The sequence below is a fragment of the Mauremys reevesii genome, linkage group 1, assembly GCF_016161935.1.
Source record: "Mauremys reevesii isolate NIE-2019 linkage group 1, ASM1616193v1, whole genome shotgun sequence".
Classification (NCBI taxonomy): Eukaryota; Metazoa; Chordata; order Testudines; family Geoemydidae; genus Mauremys; species Mauremys reevesii.
The window spans coordinates 121,523,138-121,543,495 of NC_052623.1; the positions used below are offsets into that span (position 1 = coordinate 121,523,138).

Below are 20,358 nucleotides of genomic sequence, written 5' to 3' on the forward strand. Positions count from 1 at the left end.
TAAATTGTCCGTGAAAGAGAATGGAGCCCCTGTACGGGGGCAGTCTGTCTGGAACCCCGGGGGTCCCTGGCTCAGAGGCAGTCCACCTGGCAAGCTGCCCCCAAGCTGTGAATCCTGGAAGCCCTGGGGTCCCCAACTTGGAGACAGCCTGCATGGTGGGCTGCTGTGGAGCTGGGCAGGCAAGCTGGCAGACAATCAGACAGGTTTCAAAACCTGCCTGGCTGGTAGGGATCCATCAGACCCCTGCCTGGGTTCTGGAAGACCTTCATCAAAATTGAACCATCTCCAGACTGTTTCAATTTCAATGAACCAACAAATTTTGATGAAAGAATGTTTCATCAGAATTGTTCCCACCAGCTCTATGGCAGAGTCAATGTAGAACTGACAACTCCTAAGTTGCCAAGCCTGGTCTCTAACACACGAAGTATGTTCATGAATAACTAAATGTCCTTGTATTCTGTGCGGGCTAGAGTAGCTTGTTTGAGAACAGTAATTATCCAGCAAAAACAGGGTCACAAAAAAGCTTTCACAGGAAAGTTTCACCTTGTGCTAATTCCATTCTTTCTCTAGCTAAGTGCAAGGCTGAACGTCTGGTGCTGAAAATAGCATGGAACATTTGTGTTCCTTTTGGAGTCTTGATTCTCCACTTGGCCCAACAGATTTCTATTCTAGCAAAGACTAAGAAGTCACATGAACAAACGAAACATTTTGCAAATGCTAGCAGAGCTATGAACAGGGAAACAGAAACTGAGCCAGAAAGCTGAAGGAAGCATTCCAAATATGAATAGCCTATTGCATCCTCCTGATGGGTATAAGATTTTTATAGTGTAGCTTTTTCATACCATATTCTTATCAGCTTTTTCTTGTATTATATTGTATGCATACATTGTAATATTAATATAGAATTGCAACTAAAGGCCAGCAAAAACTTTGTGTGCTCCTCATCTGAAGAGAACTATAACATCCAAAACCTCAGCCCCTGCTTCCAAACTGTTAATGTACAATGGATGAGAAATTCATCATTTCTATAATAAACAAATACAATAAAAATATACAATAATTTGATCTTTATCATTCATATTTTCTGAAAACAATGAGTGCAGAATAAACACAATCATCAGATGATTGCAAATTATTCGGTCCAGTAAACAAAGTGTGACAACTGGTGACAATGTGGTATTAAATATCACATATTCAATACATCCTCTCTTATCCAAAACAAATAATTTTGGAGTAGTCCATGTCCATAACACATACGTATTATGCAGATAGATTCAACACAATGAATACTTCTCTGTTTCTTATGCAATGTCCAAACAAGAAGTGAAGACATTTTTGTGTTCTGTGTAGGGTTGCCACCTTTCTAATTACTGGTAACTGGACCCCAGAGACCCCGCCCCTGCCCTGCCTCTCCCCCCAAGGCCCTGCCCCTGCTCCACCTCTTTCCTCAAGGCCCACCCCTCTTTTCGCCTCTTCCCCAGGCCCCACCCCCATCGCTTGCTTCTCTCCCCATGTCCTCCTGTCACTCTCTGGAGCATCCCAAGGAGCCTGCCTGCAGGTAAAAGGAGGTCCCAGCTGAGCAAGGGCTGGCACAGGTTAATGATCTGGTGCCTCCTCCACCCTATGGTAACCGGACTCTTGATTTGGGTGCCATTTAGGGTTGCCAGGTCCGCATTTTGACCAGACTTTCCAGTCGAAAACCAGGCATCTGGCAACCCTAAATGTCACCTGGACACAGAAGCAACCCTAGTCCTGTGGCAACCCTAGTCCTGTGTATTACGTTCATTTTTATTATTCCAGAATTCTGATTTGGGAAAACCAACATTTATTATATCTGAAACACCCTGGCTTTTAATCACTTAATTTGTGCATATTTTATATATCATAATAGCTGGCTTATAAAAGAAATTACAAGACATTAATGTAATCAGTGGGTTTCGGATAGCTTTTCATTCTCACAGGTTAAGGTATTGATTAAAATCTCTGTATTCTATTGCTGGCTCATTTCACAAGTCAAGCCTGCTACTTTGCTATTGACTATTGAAAATCTCTCCATATAAATAATGATAGTCTTACTTCAGAGGAAGCTTTGATCCCCAGAACTTAACTAAAATATATTTACTTTTTAAAAAGTTCTTTTAAAAGTGTTTTAGTGTTCGTAATATACATTCAAAGGCCTGTAAACACTATCCGTTTTGCAGTTTTAATCATGTTACTCAGATTAAGCAAACCTTGTTTGAACCATTTTTGAAAGTGAGACAGAAAGATGAAACCAGTATATCTTGACATTTTGAGAAGTCTTTTTGTTCCTCTGTCTTTTGGTGCCCAATAACAACTTACTCCAGGGCCATATCAGAGTCACATAAAAGAATTTTTTTTAAAGCTAGACAAAAAAGTTTAATGTGTTGAGAACAAAAAACTTCTTTCTTGATTTCCACTGCAGGATCAAAGAGATGGAGTGTAATTGGACTAAATTACCTGCAGTTAGGCTGGGGGACTAAATAAATAAATAAAACAGTCAAAAGCAGCAGAGAAACAATAAAGAAAATAGTAACATGTTTATAGCATTTATTAACCTGGAAATGGCAGGTTAATAATAATAAAATCAGTGAGTACATATAACAAAAGCACCATGGTTTCTCAACCTGAAGACTTCCACTTCTTTTGCCACTCTGATTTCCTTCTATATCCATTTATTTTCTGTGCTTCCTGTAATGATTCTGTGGCTATCAGTGGAAATGGAAATCAGGATCTTCTGCTTAAAAAAATACTTGCCCCATGTACTTGATCTAAAGGAAGAGTATATTTACACTTAAAGTGCTCCAGCAATGCAGCTGTGCCGCTGTAGCACTTCTGTGTAGACACTACTGTTAGGCCTGAATAAAGATTTAGCTACCTAAGCTGATGGGAGGGGTTTCTCCCATCGGGGTAGGTAATCCACCTCCCTGAGAGGCGGTAGCTAGGTTGATGGAAGAATTCTTTCATTGACCTAGCGCTGTCTATGCTGGGGGTTAGCTATCTCTCTGAGGTATAGATTTTTCAGTGTAAATTCCTAGTGTAGATCAGGCCTAAGACTTCTGTTAGCTATAGTAATATTAGGGCTATTTTTCTTTTTCAGTTTGCACCTGGAGTGAAACTTAGGTTATGTCTATACTGTACTTGGGGAGTTTGGGTTGTGATTCCCAGATCATATAGACATACTTGCACGATCTCTCATAGAGCTCTCAGACTAAAAATAGTATGTAGCCACAGTAGTGCAAGCAGCAGCACAGACTAGCTGCCCCAAGTACATACCTATGTGGTCCAGGTGGGTTTGTACTCAGGACAGCCAGCCTGTGCCACTTCTTGCTGCTGCCTGTGCTATTGCAACTCTACTACTATTTTTAAAGCAGTAGCTCAGTGAGAGCTAGCGTGAGTATATCTACATGAGCTGGGAATCACACTCCTAACTCCGTAGTCATAGCCATAGATACACTTAGCAGGCCTGGCATTCCAGCCAGTAGGAGATAGTGGTACATACACATTGACCAGAACACTACGATCCTCATGGTAGACAAAGGCTAATTGTGGCTTGTAAAGTGTAAAATTCCCAAGATATGGCACTGTGTGGGTTATTTTTCCTACTAATTTTTCATATTAAAAGGATAATGTCAATTTGAATGTTTAAAGTAGTGTCAGTCATTGCACCTGACCCTGAATCTGCCTGCCAATTTTTTGTAGTTCTACAATTTTATTTTCCCATTTAAAGAAAAAAAATTCTTCTTCTCCCTGGTTGGTGTATGGAGGACCCATGCAAACAGGAGGGGAAACTGGCTAACTGCCTAACTCTACAGGGAGAATGGTAAAGCTGACTATACATAAAGTACTGTCAAATGCACAAAGTAAATAAAGTGGTTAAAATAGAGATTTTTTTCTCTCTCTAATCTCTTTAAATACTTGTTACTTGTGACAACCACAAGTAACTAATTATCAGACAGTAATATGATTTTCCGATGATGATATGCCTTTAAAAGGAACATTGCCATGTGGAAATGTATAAGTGACATCAGCTGAAGAGCCAAGGAGACAGAAATACAGGCCTGAGATTCTGTACTACACCTGGAAGAGATGCAGCACAAAAAGGTGCAAACCAGGAGAGCAAAGGGCTAAGATGACTTGAAGCCACCTTTGCTCCCAGCTTCAGGGACCAGCGTGTTCCCCAGCATAAAGCTCTAATTTATGGTGCACTCCCAGGCTGCTTACGGGCTGCTTTGCTGTCTGTAGCACCTAAGAATTCCTGTAGCTGTACAAACTACATGGACTTTCCTCTCTCCCCCAACAAATACTCTACCCCTCCACCTTACCTCCGGCACATTCCCTCCATGGGGGCTTGCATAGGACAGCATGCACCTGTCCAGTGCTCCCCGGCTGGCTAAAGGGCTTTTATGGCCCCTACTTTACACTGCCATAGCACTGAGCAGGGGTTGCCGTGTAAAGGGGAGTCTCTCACCATGTTTTTTTGTTTGTTTGTTTGGTCTTTGTCCATACTGCAACACCATATGCTTGCTGAAAATATTGATTCTGGTTTTAACATTCCTGGTTTCGTTTGTTGCTTTTTTAATGATTGGAAGAATAATTATTTTACAAGGCTTTTGCTGGATATTACTGGAATAGAACAAGTCAGGGTTCCCTTGGGTTTCAGGGTCTCTGCTGCAGTGCTGTGAGCCTCGACTCTGAGAGCCACAGCTTGAGCCAGGGTTCCCAGGGCTGCCATGCTTTTGGCTCCAGCGGCAGGGACAGACATTGGAATCCCAAGAGCCCCAGCTGGTGCCAATAGAGCTGGGAACTCAGCCTCGATTAGAGCCAAGGATTCTAGGATGTCCAAGCCTCCCCTTCAGCTGCAAGAAGCCTGGAAGCCCTGTGGTCCCCAGCCACAAGGCAGACTGCATAGTGGGGCTGCTCCAGGCCTCTGGGCCATGTAAACCCAGGTTCTGCAGCAGCTTGTTAGGTGTGCCAGCAGGGAACCAGTAGGTTTCCATTGGAACTATGGCAGGCAGGGTTCTGTCCAAATCCTTTGTGCGATTCGACAAAAATTGGTTGAACCCAAAGTGTTTTTGTGAAACATTCTGGGTTTGATGAATCAGCATGTTCTAATGAAACGCCAATCAGTTCTAGTATCAGAGGGGCAGCCGTGTTAGTCTGGATCTGTAAAAGCAGCAAAGAGTCCTGTGGCACCTTATAGACTAACAGACGTATTGGAGCATGAGCTTTCGTGGGTGAATACCCACTTCGTCGTGCTCCAATACGTCTGTTAGTCTATAAGTTGCCACAGGACTCTTTGCTGCAATCTGTTCTAGTCTCAACGACCAGTTCATTCCACTGCCCTAGAAAAATTTTATGTAGAAGTCTGATTTGACAGGGAAGAGCCTTGGAATATCTTGGTCTGTCTTTCATAGTGATAGACACTCTGCTGTCTACTTCTAGGGCCTGTTTTACCTGGGACAGTCTCTTGGGCTAGTGAATGACTAGGGCTGGAAAGCCAAAATTTGCTGGCTTCTCCAGGTCTTGGAGGTTTTTTCAGTTAGGATCTCTGGGTCTCTCTCTGAGAAAACTGAGAAGGCAGACTTCAGCAACAGAGCACCCCTAATTAGTCTTTCCCCCATAAGGATCCTGGTTTTTCAGAACTATGAAGCAGATGTAGACGAAGACTAGATCAATTTTACCTCTTGGGAATCTAGACTATTTCACTGTGGTTGCTTCATGCTCTGTGCTACTTCTTGGATGTTCTGGCGTCAGTATCCTTATTTTGGCCCTCAATGAAAGTGGCCTTTCTGGTGGTCATTAGTGTCCACACGGAGAGTCAGTGATGCTAGATTTCTTGTTTCCCACAATGACAGAGTAATACTTTGCCCTGCTCTGAGCTTTCCCCCCAAGATTAATTCAGATTTTTATAGGAATCTGAATATTATCCTCCCTTCCTTTTGTGCTAGGTGGTGTTAGGGCCCTGAAGCTTACCTTACCAATGGGATGAGGAATTCAGGCTCCCTTTGTATCCTTCTTCTGATCCCAAGAAAGGGTTTTTTGCTTCCCAGTTGGTCACTGCTGAATGGATTTGAGTATGTTTTAAGGGAGAGCCTTCCATGCCCCCACAGGTATTAGAATTTCAGTCAAACATTGTTTTGGGGTCCCTTTAGCAGGGGGGCCTTTTTACTCGGAAAAGATTTCCAAAGAATTCCATATTCCAAAGTCTTCCACCAGTAATAGGTTTAACCTTTTCGGTGCCACACTCTGTAATCACATAACCTTTAGCTCAGTGGGAATGAATACCAATTATCATTTATAAACAGTTCCTCTCATTATGCTCCTATTTATGGCATCTTTTATAGCTTGCTAATTACAAGCACACAAAATAGAAATGTTTGGAGTTAAATAATGTAAACAGGGATGTAATTGATTTTCATGTTGAATAATTTTATTGATTTATTGTTAATTAAAATCTTTTTAAAAAAGATCTCTTGGCAAATTAATCCATTTAATTAATTGGATATTGTAGTAGCTCGTGGTATATACATATTAACTTACTGAAAGATTAATAGTTCCATAATATTCTTTTTTCTAACTGTTGCTGCTTTACATGTGTGTATTGGGATTATTGTATATTCTTCCTGGACAAATACACTCAATATATTACACGTATATGGTGGTCTCAATCCAGTTCCTAGTACACGTGTCCACATCTCACACACACCAAAAAAAAAAATTCCTTCCAAATGACACTAATTGGCATTATAACAGAGAGGCCAAGAATTGAATGGGAATGGAGACTGAACTCTATCAGTCGCATAGAAGGTCTTTCTAGGTTACTGTCGAGGACCTTTGTGGGCTACATGAGAAGCTTGCACTTTCACTAACGGTGCTTTACCTATTACAAAGACAAAAGACTCCAGTTTCCATTATGGAAACTTTCCAATAAAAGACTGTTATGTCAAACAACTAATCAATTTAATACACTTACAGCATGCACTAATATAATGCAGTACAGTAGTAAATGTACTGTGCAGAAGGCATTTCGAAAGGACTCCAATTAACTCTTTTGGAATGACATAATTTTTAGTGGCGAAGGAGGCATAAGGACTCAATTCTGCAATCTGTTGAGTGCTTCCTGATAAGTGCTGAGTGCCTTCCACTGCTGTTGACATCAGTGGGAGCTCAGGGCCCTCACTCAGCACTTTGCAGGATCAGGCACCTTATATTGCAGTAGCAATTTTAATTACTACTATCTTATTATATTTTTCAGCTATGTGGCAAGAGAGTGTAATCACATCAGCATCCATTGTTTCATTAGTGAGGAAAAAACATTAATATATTATGACACAGTATTGATTTGATAGTCACTCTTTTCCAATAACAATAAAACCTTTATATTTTATTAATAGAACAATGCAGGTCTTGTCCATTACGCTCCCTTTGATTGTTCCTGGGCTGCAGTGTTTTTTATGAATAAAATGTTGAAGTCTGTGAAATTGCTTAGCCCATCTGCCTGCACCATTCACTTGAAGTTCCCAAGCTACTTTTATAGGAAATGTTACCAGTATAGCTGTGGTAATTGATTGTTCCATTGTTGCTAGTGATGGGTAAAAGGGGGATTTGAGGGAATTTTTTTCTTTTAATTTAAAATTTTAAAGCACCCACCATAATCTGTGAACATACTTACCTGACAATGTCTCTCTTGCTATTAGTGTCCTCACATTCTTAGTTCTACTGAGATGAAAAGATGGAACTGTTAACGTAGCCTAGGTGTTGTTTTTTTCTCACCCACTCTGCTTGTGGAGCCATACTACAGTATGAAAAAAAAGAAACATTCTGGATGGATAAACAGAAAGCACAATAGGTACAACTTAAGTAAGACACAGGGCCTACCTGGATGGTGAGATCTTCCCCTCTATTCTGTTCCCTTTGCACTAGGTAAAACGGCTGGGCTGGGGTGGTGTGAAGGGACTCTAAACGCCCTCTATCTGGAGAGAGGATTGCCCCAGCACAGACACTATGCAAGACAGGCATAAGGCTGTCCTCCACGGGCCCCTTCACAAGCCCTGGTGTATGGGGCATATCGGGGCAAGAAGAGAGATGTTGGTGGTTGGGCCACAGCATGTAGTGCTACAGAGATTTTGGGCAGCGCTGAAGCCCATAGGGCAGCCCAGAGGCTGCTGTAACTTAAGCCCGCGGGCTGTCTAAATTGTGCCAGAGGTCACTCCAGCCTCCAGAGTGGCCCAGAAGTGGGAGTGCAGAAAGGTGGCATAAAACCAACATAGCTCCCACTCACCTTAGGCTGCAAGTTATGCACTGTGCCTCTTAGGGTACATCTGCACTGCAAGCAGAGGGGTGACTACAGCACTAAAAACATACCGGAGTTGCTTTGATCTGGCTAGCTTGAATAACAGTAACAGTGAAGCTGCAGCAGCATGGACTAGCCATTGGAGTACAAACCCAGGGTTCCAGGCAAGCCTGAATACTTGTTGCAGCTGCCCATGCTGCTAAGGCTTCACTGCTATTGTCATTCAAGAGAGCTAATCCAAGCTAGCTTTGGTCATGTCTACACATGCAGCAGTCACCCCTATGATTACATTGTAGACATATCCTTGCAGGCATAGCACAGAATCTCACCCAGAGTCCTTAAGTAGCCAAATCTCCCATTCACAATGGAAGTTTGCTAGATCAGGCCCATAAATTGTCCGGACAGTTGGATAGAATAGTGGATTTCCAAAGTCATTTTCTGTGTGGCATGTGCTATTTCTTAAGCTATAGTTTGCAGAAAATATTTTTCCCATTACTAAATACAACCTCTTGACCCTCTCCATTATTTGTCTATGATAGTGGTTCCCAAACTGTGGTCCATGGGTCAAAAGTCAGACAGCTAAACTATTTTTCTTACTTTCTTTTCCATGAAAGCAGTTGCTGTAGTTGTCACAGTCATGTTATCTGAGCAACAGTAGAAGGGGAGATGTGTCCATGCAATCATTAATGAAAGGAGAGGTGGACCGTCAGACAGTCTCATTACTACCAAGTACAGAAGAATCCCTATTATGCAAACTAACGGAAGATTGTGGAGTTCATAAAATTGAATACCTCAAAATTATAATAGGTACAATGCATAAGGTGAAGTGTGGTGCACTGCACTGCTTTCCTCTTGTCCTTCATACCAGTGCAAAGCAATTTCCAATGCACTGAAGGCATCTGAATGTAAAGGAATGTTTACTTCATCGATTTTAGTTTTGTTATGTGATTTTTTTTTTCTGGCAAGAAAAATGGTTAATATAACTGGTCTGTTGAGCACTGGTGTTTGTAAAACTGAGGTTCTACTGTAATCCGTTCTGTGGAGAAGTTTAGGAACCACCATTTTCTATGGCTTTTCAATTTCCTCCATTACCTTTCTCCTCTGATGACTCCCCATCACCACCTGTCACCAAATCTTACTTTTCTTACCCAACTGGAAAGTCCCAAATGACTCTCTGAGTTGCTTTGAATATATATCAGCTACGATGAACAAAACAGGCTCTGTCCAATTAACTTGTTCTAAGCAGCTTGCAGTCAGTGCATATCCGATCATTTTATGTTCCTATTTGCCTGTAGTTTTTTTTTTTTATTTCATCTTTTTCCTAGCCAGAGAGTCTCTCAGTTCCTGGTACAGTTCTTGGGTCATGTTAGCACTCAAATTGATATGTGATCCAGGACTCAGATAACCAGATCCTTTCCACAGAGCAAAGATATGTTTTTTTTAATACACACTTCTATGCCTTCTTAAAAGAAAATCCTTGTAAACCTTTCTCCTCCTCCTTTTTTGAGGAAAGAGCATTGTTGCAAGATTCAATTATATGAAAAATAATCCCCATAATAAATATAAAGAATCCATTTCAGAAAGATAATGAATATATTAATTAAAAGGATTGAGTTTATTAACAGTCGCTGTGAATTATATGTTTTAATAACTTTTTTCTTTTAATTAGTGCAACACTTTCATCACAGAGCTTGAGTAAAACGTTGTTTTTCTACTCCTAAATCCCAGCTTTTAAATCTAGATGCCTTCCTAGGAAAACAATCAGAGGTCCCTTGTAAAATTAGAGCCTTAGGTCCAAAACAGAGTAATAAAAAGCCTAAGAATGAATAGCTATTTTTTACAGATTATAACTAATTGTATTTTAAATTACATGCAAAGAACTAAGGTTGCAAAGGAAAGCACTGAAAAGTTAGGAAATGCCAACTAAAGCTTCCTGTGCAACTTTGTCTTTTTTTTATTTATGAAAGTTGAAATTCTGGAGAACAAGATGTCACCAGAAAATAGTGACAGGCTGCTAACCATGTCTGACCTATCCCAATTCAAGCCCTGCTTCTCTGCATCCTAAGGTAAGGGGCCTGAGGCCTTGATGAATAATACGGATGGTGAAATACCAGAGTTATCAACACTAAAGTGCAATAGAAGAGACTACAACTCATCATCTCCTCCTGACTCCCAGCACATCTTTTCACAGTGGCTAAAGTAGATTCAAGTGGGGAGCTGTCACTGCAACCTCAAGGAGGAAAGGGAGCTGTGGGAGAATACTCTCCTAATGTATCAGAGGGGTAGCCATGTTAGTCTGGATCTGTAAAAGCAGCAGAGAGTCTTGTGGCACCTTATAGACTAACAGACGTTTTGGAGCATGAGCTTTCGTGGGTGAATACTTTACGGATGCATGATGTCTTTATTTCAATGCAGAAAACTCATGCTCCAAAACGTTTGTTATGGTGCCACAAGATTCACTGTCTAATGCAGACTATGACCAGATGTCCCGATTTTATAGGGACAGTCCTGATTTCATGCCCATGCATTTTTAATTATATTATTACCCCCACCCCGTCGATTTTTCACATTTGCTGTCTGGTCACCCTATTCTTATGACACAGAGAGGAAAAGAAGAGCTATCGCTTTGCTTTTAGCAACGGAAAAGGATTGGCTCATATAAGAGATGGTCAAAAAATTTTCAGTGGAATATTTTCCTTGAGAACATTTTATTTAGCTGAAATTGAAACTTTCCATGGGAACTTTCTACGTTGGTTTTGATTTAAATTTTGTGTCGATTCTTTAAAAAAATAGCACTTCAGTCAGTGAATGTTTCAACTTTATCAGAGTGAAACATTTCCATGTTTTGTTTTGAATTCTGTTTTATATTTAAAATTATGCTATAACATTTTAAAAAAGTAGAAATTGGAACAAAACATTTCAATTTTAACAAAACACAATTTTTCAAAAATTTTGTTTTGCAGGAAATTTTTTTGGTTTTGTTCTCTTTGGAAAGAAAACAAATTTCAAAATGTTGGAATGTTGGAATTTCCCATGAATTAGAAATCGTGAATTTTAACCAGCTCTAGTTGTGACACTTACAACAACTCTTGCCTTCCCATAGATAAAAGGGGTGGATGCAATTGCTGCTTCTCCTGTTACATTATCTCCTCAGCCTGAGCTCTAACTCTATGCCAGGGAGCATGCTCAGTGCAGTTGTCACATTAGGGAGTTTTTGGGGGCTACAACATGCTCAGTATAAATGGAATGTTCTGAGATCTAAGCAGCAAACCTCTAACAAACCCTATTAAGGATGGGCAAATGGAATTTTTCAGCCTTATGACTCTGCCAAATCTGGGCGCATTTTCATGGGAACGGTAAAAGTCATCTTTCTGACCCCATGACTATCCACATGCCAAATTTCATCTTCCTGGTCTTCATAGGCATTAAAGCTCTTCAAAGAAATGATTACAGGGGAGAAAATTTAACACTGGCAAAACTCCCTATTTTTTTCTAGCCTTATCCTCAAAAATAATTCAATTGTTTTTGCTGAAATTTTCCTGACCCCCGATAAACAAAAATACAACAACACGGCGACAGAGCAAACATGCCGTATTGCAACTCAAACAATACAAATTCTGCCAATTATAAAGAAGTGAAAACAGGGCTTATCATGGAAAGTATTAGGCATCCTTAACTAGGACCATCTCTAGTAGCTCCTACCTTAAATCAGAATTCAGCAATAGCTTTTTTATGTGAGGTAAGGAATGTTGAGTGTAGGCAGGAATGCAACACCTCAGGAAGAATGACAGCAAGAAGAGGGAAGCACTTGTTTTGAGGCATATTGGTGAGTCTGAAGTTTCATTCAATAATGGGAATTGATGCCTTTTATTTAATTAACAACCTGGTCCACAATCCTTCTGTACACGTCCTTTAGTAATATAGGCCCTATATTGATTTCAATGGGAGTTAAGCGCTTAACTGTTTTTGAGGATCTGGTCCATAAGCAGTTTTTTTAAAGCGCCAATGGTTCCTATGCTACAGTAAAAAGAACAGGAGTACTTGTGGCACCTTAGAGACTAACAAATTTATTTGAGCATAAGCTTTCGTGGGCTACAGCTGAAAGTTTATGCTCAAATAAATTTGTTAGTCTCTAAGGTGCCATAAGTACTCCTGTTCTTTTTGCGGATACAGACTAACATGGCTGCTACTCTGAAACCTGTCATTATGCTACAATACTTTACATCATGATGTCTTTATTTCAATGCAGAAAACTTCCAAATTTTTAAAGATTCACTGTCTTGTAGACTATGGAAACCAGTTTTTATATATAGGCAGATCAGAGTTCATGCCCATGCATTTTTTAATTATATTATTATTATTATTATTATTTTGGAGAAGAAATAATCAGTGCAAGTTGTGAGCACTCATCAGTTACCGAACAGAACTTTAACTTGCTCTGCATGTATGAATTCCAGCAATATAATCTTATGTTGCTTGATACTGTAACCTCCACCTATTGTTTCAGCCTATTACAGTGTTTGTGTGGGGTGGAACTGTGAGTAGATAGGCAGTTATGTATCAGGAGGGTGTCAGAACAGCGTATTGAATCCTTTCAGTCAGGAACGCACTTTAGAAAGGACCCCAAATGTACCACCAGCTGACACCAAGCTGGTTGCTGATGTCTAGCTTTTTAATGCCAGCATGGCAAGAAGGACCCAGACTGATTGGAGGTAAACTGGGTATAACTCAGCATTTAAAATATTTTAATAACTGTTAACTTACACTGAAGACAAAATGCAATAAGTGCAAAATGCAAAGAGTTAGTGGAAGTACTTAGTGCAACACAAATAATGATATAACAAACTTTTGCCATAACAATCTCTTACACTAAGGCTACGTCTACACTACACTTGGAGTTAGGGGTGTGATTCCCAGCTCATGTAGACACACTTGCACTAGCTCTGATCTTACTAGTGCTCCACCTACTCCTTCTGCCCAGGCGGCCACTCGCTGCTGCCCATGCTACAGTGGCTACATTGCTATTTTTCGGCATGCTGGCTTGATTAGAGCTAGTGTGAGCATGTCTGCGCAAGATGGGAATCACACCCCAAGCTCCAAGTGTAGACGTAGCCTAAATTTAAACTAGATTGCCGTGGTAGATTGTTCTCCCTTTTTTCAGTGTAAAGATTTGAGAGGAGGGGAAAACTCTCATAATCAGGGAATTCTTTTAATAGAAGTTCCTTTATAGATCACTCTGTGAAAGCTGTTGGTAAGAAAACAAAATGAGGAATGTATAAAATAAAATATGTACAGATGTAGCTTTCTTGCAATTACATCCCATGTCCCAAGAATTCAGGGTAGTCTTTATTCAGCCTCGTTTCTTACAGCACTCTGTGCTTTGCATGGTAATTAGCTCCTTGTGTTATCAATGATGTGATGCCCCTGGCTATTTCTTCAGTAATAACTGCTGTTATCCTCGGCTGCAGATCCTCACATCTTCCTGCCAGATTCTGTGTGTGTGTGTGCGTACAAATGTTTGGTGTTTTGAGGGGCTGCCCTGACTGAGAAATGAAGGTAATGGGAAAAGCATCAAAGAACTAAAAGAATCATGCCCACTGCCTTTGATAAGTGAACTAGAGTTGCCAGCATTTCACTGATAGTTCATTGAGGTTCAGGGAGGCGAGTCTGTTGTGATAGATTTCAAAAAGCAATGATAGGCAAATGAGTTCATCAAAGCTAGTATAAATAATAAGTTAGTAACAGCTCAGCAATTCAGCATGAAATAACACCCACAAACCTCACAAAACCCCCCAAAACAGAGTAATTAAAATGTACATTGCACAAATCTTTTGCTGTATGTACATTATCAAGAGGGAGAAATTATTACATCGTTCAAATTATGGGCACTTTTTATATAAATGTATTCAGGCACAAGGTCATGTAGTAAACATTGAAATAATAGTAGAAGCAGAATGCAATTTAAAATGGGCAGATCTAGCCATGTAAATAGATGAAAGTGTATAGTATTTACTGCATGCAAATAATAGATTATTTTAAAAAAAAACTTTTAATAAGGCAAAGTTACAATAAAACATTAACATACTACATTGTATGTTATGTATTCAGGATCAGATTAATATTCAAAGCACCCATCTTAAGATTCTGGCCTGCTTGCTGGGGAGCCTTCCTCTTCTGCATACACTAAAAAGGGTGACCACATTTCTAAGTACCCCTTTTTGGCCCTTCTCTTGTGTACGTTCTTGGTGTGAAAGTTTTTCCATTACAAGACAGTTCATATTTTACCATACCACAATTCCAGAGTCAGAGGGGTTACATTTTTGAAACAGTACGCAATACAAAGTCTAAATACTAACCATAAAAATTAATTGATTTGTCTTTCTGTTTAAAATGTAGATCCTCTACTGGAGCATTAAGTAAACAGGTCAGAGGATCTTTAGAAAGCTGGTATTTTGCTATAAGATTAATCTCTTTAATAATTTCCTCCCCAAACCATATAAATCCTGGATACAACCACCATATTTGCAAGTATGTTCCTCTTTCCCTGCAAGCCCTCCAACAGATTGCCTCTTGATGCAAATTGTAGGTGGAATTTACCACCATGTAAATTTTTTATTGAAATATTGTTGCAAAGTTAAATTCAGCATGCTGAGCTCAGAGACTTGTGGATGTCAGTGCCATTTTGCAAAGTAGAAAAAAATGTAATGCAGTGTGAACTTCTAGATACACTTGTATCGGTGGTGTTGTATGGTACTAATAGGGCAAGACAATGGGACAACAATGTTCAGAAGATGGAGAGAAAAGGGGACACAGAAGATTTTTTTCAAATAATGTTTGCTTCTGTTTGCCTGGACTTTGTGTTTCTGTTTCATTATCACCTGTTGGAAGGCTACCAGATCACTTGGATCGAGATAGAACTGTGAGAAGGAAAGTGGTTTTATTTTCTGCCTTAAAGTGTAATGGGCCAGGGGACAACATTTTTGGCTTAGTTCCATGGCGGTAGAAAGGACAAATCTGTTACCGGTGAATATTTTCAAATGTATTTGATTACACTTGGAGGAGAGAGATTTAATTTCAAAACACAAAACAGATAATTTCTGAATCGGGTTATAAGCAAATCTCATCTATTCACCTTTAGTGTTTTGATCTTAACCAATAATGCAGCATCTGGGGTCATCATATTATGCAAGAAGATGACATCTTATGTCTTCTTGTGTCAAGTGAGAACAGATACGAATTGTAGTTTTTTGATGGGGCAGCAGATTCGCTGCTCTGCAAACAAGTCATGTGCTATGCCAATAGGGCTTTGTGTGCTCAACTGTTAATGATGGTGGTGTGATGACTAAGCATAGAACAGGGTTTTGGGGGAAGGTGGGAATCCATGAAGAGGAGAAAAATAAATCAGCTAATGAAGGGAAAGAAGAAAGTCCACCGAATTTTGTGATTTTTCTTCGTGTTTTTTCTTGTTAGTGTTAACTTTATTAGCAGTGTCTGTTGTATTGTTACTCCAGTAACAGCAAAAGCAGCATATTACATTCTTTGATTCATCTGTTGCAATGATGAGTTCAGAATAGGGCTATTTGCAATTGACTGTAGTTCCTTTTAACCAGTGATTTGTCAAATATGAATAATTCTTGAAAGGCGCTTTATGTTGCACCCGTTCTTCTTCTGTTGAAGTCAATGGCATAACTCCTATTGACTTTTAAGATGACAAACTGTATTACAGCAAAAGAGTTAAAGACAATTCATTTATTTAATAACTAAGGGCCATATTCAGCAAAAATTTTCAGGAGTGCTGACAATAAAAGACTCATGAGTTCCTATAACTTGGCATGAAATAACAGCCACAAAAAATTATGAAACATAAATTATTCTCTGCTTGTATATGTCTGCCTTAATTCTGACTTTGCTACCCCCTTAGACTTCCAGAGCATATTAATTCAAACCCTCCCTCCCCTCTGCCAGGAAGCACACGATCATGGTTATTGTATTAAGAACTGCACATAGCATGTCTTCTGGGAGAACCATGGTATTAACATACAGGAGTAGGGCAAACCGTATTTGGCTAACTATACCATGTAAGTATGAAAAACATACATTTTAAAAAGTGGCTAGTGATTTTAGGTGCCTAAACTGAGACGCTTTAGAGGGATCTGATTTTCAGAGGGCAGGTGCTCAGCACTTCAGAAGATCAGGTATGTATCTCAAATTGGACACCTGAACATTTAGGCATCCAGAATCACTAATCACCTTCAAAGATGTGAGCCAAAATTCCTAGCTCACTTCAAAAGGAATTATTAATAATAACAATAAATACAAATTTATTTTTTCTCCCATTGTTAAGAGTCAGGGCCAGATTCTCCCATCTGCTGAGTTCACTGTGTTCTGCATAAGCAGAAATCATTTAACTTAGTGGATTCTGCAGTGTAAAGTGAATTTAAACGTTTAGAGACACCCTCCCCGTCCCCCGGAAAGTTACCCCTGTTTAGCAGGAATCTCTAAGTCATGTAAAGCTGGCAGAGGCAGCTAGACTGCCTCCTGCACCTGCTTCCCCACTTGTCCATGCTGCTTGCCTTAGCAGAGCTGCACTGCACAGCATAAGGAAGGAAGAGGGTATGTTGGGGCAGAAATGGGAGACGGGGGGTTGGGTCAAGGGAGGGGATGGGGATAGCAGAGTGAGATTCCACTGCACCTCATTCTCCGCTGGTTTCAATGAATCTTGGGCACATGCTTAAAGTTAAACATGTACTTGGATGTTTTGCTGAATAGGGATGGGCTTAAGGACCTGTATACAGAGGCGGATTAGGAGTTTATGGGGCCTTGTGAGGCCCCTCCTCACCCCTTCTGTCTGCAGTTCACCCCCCACCCCCACCCCACCTGCTGCTCCTGACGGGGAGTGGGGTCAGGTGCTGGAGCTTCCCCCACTCCCCAGCAGGAGCATCGGGTAGACAAAGCGGGACAAGCCTCCATGCCCTGACTCTCTGCTGGCAGGTGGAGTGGGGCAATCCCTTGTGCCTCGATCCCGCTCCCCGGCAGGAGTGGGTTGGGGGTATGCCTGTTTTTCTAGGCCCCCCAAATTGGCCAGGGCCCCTGGGCACGGGCCCCATTAGCCCAGTGGCTAATCCACCACTGTCTGTATAGGTAACTCCTCACAATTGTGAGTAAAGTGTTCACTATGGTTAAGTCTATGCTGCAGGGTAAGCCCAGGGTACAAACTCAGGTTCAAGCCTAACCCCTTTTCCATCTACACACAAATTGTGCTTATCCCAGGGCTCAGACCCAGGGTCCCAGGACCCCACAAGGGTGGAAGATCTCAGCCTGAGTCAAACCGGGACCCATGGTTCAAGCCGTATTGCTCTGCAGTGTAGACTCAGCTCCACTGAACTCATACTCTGGGAGTCCGTCAAAAGTATCCCACAATCCCATGGTCTGACTTTCTTTGTCCTCTGGATAGTCACGTTTGGTGGACAGTCAAGTTTTCTCACACTGTACCATGAACAAAGGGCTAAACCAACCACTTTTTGGGAGGGCATTAGAAAGTCTGGAATATGGATTGTTGCACTTGGGTCTGCATAATGCAGTGTTGACACTGGAGTCCCAGGTTGGGATCCACGGTTCAACAGTTCCTAACCAGGGGTTACAAATGAGTGTAGATGCTAATGCCCTCGGTTACAAACCCAGGGTCTGCTAACTCAAGTTGAACTAACGCTGGGCTTACATTGCACTGTAGACATACCCTGAGTGGTCCTGTTAGACCTCTTATTTACCCATTGAACACAGCTCCAGTTTAAACACTTGATTCCATGAAAGTTTCTGTAGTCAGTAATGGGCCTAATCCTTATGGAAACAAAACTACCCTGGGCAACCAATGGGAGTTTTACCTACAAGAAGGAGCCAGTCTGTTGTTGTTAATTTATTGTAAATAAATTCATAGTAAATATATTAGGTCTGTGTATATACAGTAAATATTTTACCTGTATGTATAACATATACTCAAAGTGAAATGAACCACACCTAAAGTAAATGCAACCAGAATCTTATAGATTAAATAAAAATATATTGTGGTCACTCATTTAAAGAATAAACATTTTAAAAAATTGTATTTTTGTACAGAAAAAGTATGAAATATTTTTTAGTTTAACACACCACCAGTATTCTGATGCTAGAAACAATTGACATTGACTTGAAAATGTACCCAAGTCTTGAGTATATCTCACATAGCCACATATCCTCAAACCAGCCATTTGTTATTTCTTACTTTAAAAGTATTTTCCTCTTTGTTTACAGGAGAGTGGAACAGGAGATAACAGCTGTATTGAAGAAATTTTGCGGGTAGGAACTCTTTAATTGTTCGGTTATTATTTCATTAAATTTACCCTAAAGAAGGAAAGAGAAAGTTTAGATAGAATTCCTACTTTAGTACTGGTTTACTTTTTTAGATGTCACCTTTCTAGAAAACATGTAAAACATGTAAAAACAACCTCTTGTGCACTGGATTTCACTGTTGCTGACTAACCATACATTCACCAGGAAGCAGACATTGGGACTGTAATGTATAAGTACGTTTCAGGTTTACCAACGATGAAATGTGTGTGTTACCATTAATCATGACTGTCAAAAAACTTAACTTTGGGGGGTGGAGGGTATCCATGAGGGTCTTTTTCTACTTGGATTTAATTAAAATCCATTATATGGTTATGTTATAAATGTCATTATGTCTATTAATAAATCACAACATACAATATTGGCAAAGTTATTTCCATATTTTGTCATCACTATATTTCTTTATCACTTTTATCACAATAATTTCTAGTTTGCATTCATGGAGTAAATTAATTCACTTCTGGACTCATCTAGGCTTGAATATACTTTGATATTGGATATTTTCTTAAGTAGGCAAACTTAAAAGCAGCGTGTGATTTTTCCATATATATTTGACTCCTATTTTATGGGTTCTCTTTTTAAAGTGGTCATCTAGTAATTTACATTTTCTTGAAAGCTGATATTGTACTGAATAGAGCACCAAGACAAATTAGACCAGATGGCATGCCAAAACTTCAGTAAAAACACCTTTATTTTACTGTGTTTCTACCTCTTGAACATTGTATACGCACTTCTTTTGGAATGGTTTAAGAATTACAGAATTACATATTATTTGGGTTAAAATTCTACAGTGCATAATTTATTAAATACATCTTTTAATTCTCAGTCTGGACAAATAATTTTTAGAAGATTGATTATGATGGATTTCTTAACTGTATTGGCAGAGCTTTTACTTAGCTACCATTTATAGAGTAGTCTTTTCGGAGGATGAAATGCATATTACATAATTCTATAGCCTTGGTCCCTGTTGCTTTGTTACAAATTAGGTAGGAAATAAATCATAAACACTTTTTTACATTTTCAGTGTGCACTGGGTGGTGGATGTCAGTCTAATTCACCCACTTTCATAGGTTTTTTTATGCAGGAAAATTAAAGAGAACAGTTGCAGTTTTTAATCTCACTTTTGTTTAATTTTTAAGGAGAAGAGTGTAGACAGCATGATTGGTTTAGAAATATAGAGGAAGACATAGTCCCTTCCATAAGGAGCTACACAGACTTATAAGACAATAGAGTTGAGGCACAAAGTACTCTGGATAATGAGAGATTGGAAGGTGCAGTCTCAAAATGGTAAAGACAGCTTCTCTCTCTCTCTCTCTTTCTCTTCCCCCGCCCCCTTAATTTCACATTCCCCTGGAGAATTAGTGTTGAAATCTTCATAGTAAAATGTATTTTAAGGAGGAATTTGCTCACAAATTATTTCATTTTGGATTTAAGAGGGGAAAAATCCACCATAAGCAATTTTCCCCATGACCTCTTGCTTCCTTCCCACAGGTCATGATGTTAGATGTAACTACATCTTCCTCCAAAGAAGGGGTGCTTGGGAAAGAAAACACTTAAGGGCAAATTCAGTGCCCTGCCAGAGTAACCAGCTCAGGAGCTGGACAGACGCAATCTGGAGTAATTTTCCTCTTTCCAGCCCACAGAGCTATTCCACAGAAGCC

At 40.0% G+C, this 20,358-nt stretch overlaps 1 protein-coding gene across 9 annotated transcripts in view; it reads left to right on the top strand.

Annotated features, from left to right (window-relative positions):
• Nucleotides 1–20,358, top strand: part of AFF3 (AF4/FMR2 family member 3) — a 561,464-nt gene that overhangs the window by 287,350 nt on the left and 253,756 nt on the right. For all 9 annotated transcript variants that reach the window (XR_005597307.1, XR_005597308.1, XM_039533253.1 and 6 more), the window contains one exon: nucleotides 18,602–18,646. Coding sequence is in view for 7 of the 9 variants with exons in the window: in XM_039533253.1 (XP_039389187.1) it covers nucleotides 18,602–18,646 (45 nt within the window). In the remaining 2 variants the exon portion in view is untranslated. The remainder of the gene's footprint in view (nucleotides 1–18,601; nucleotides 18,647–20,358) is intronic.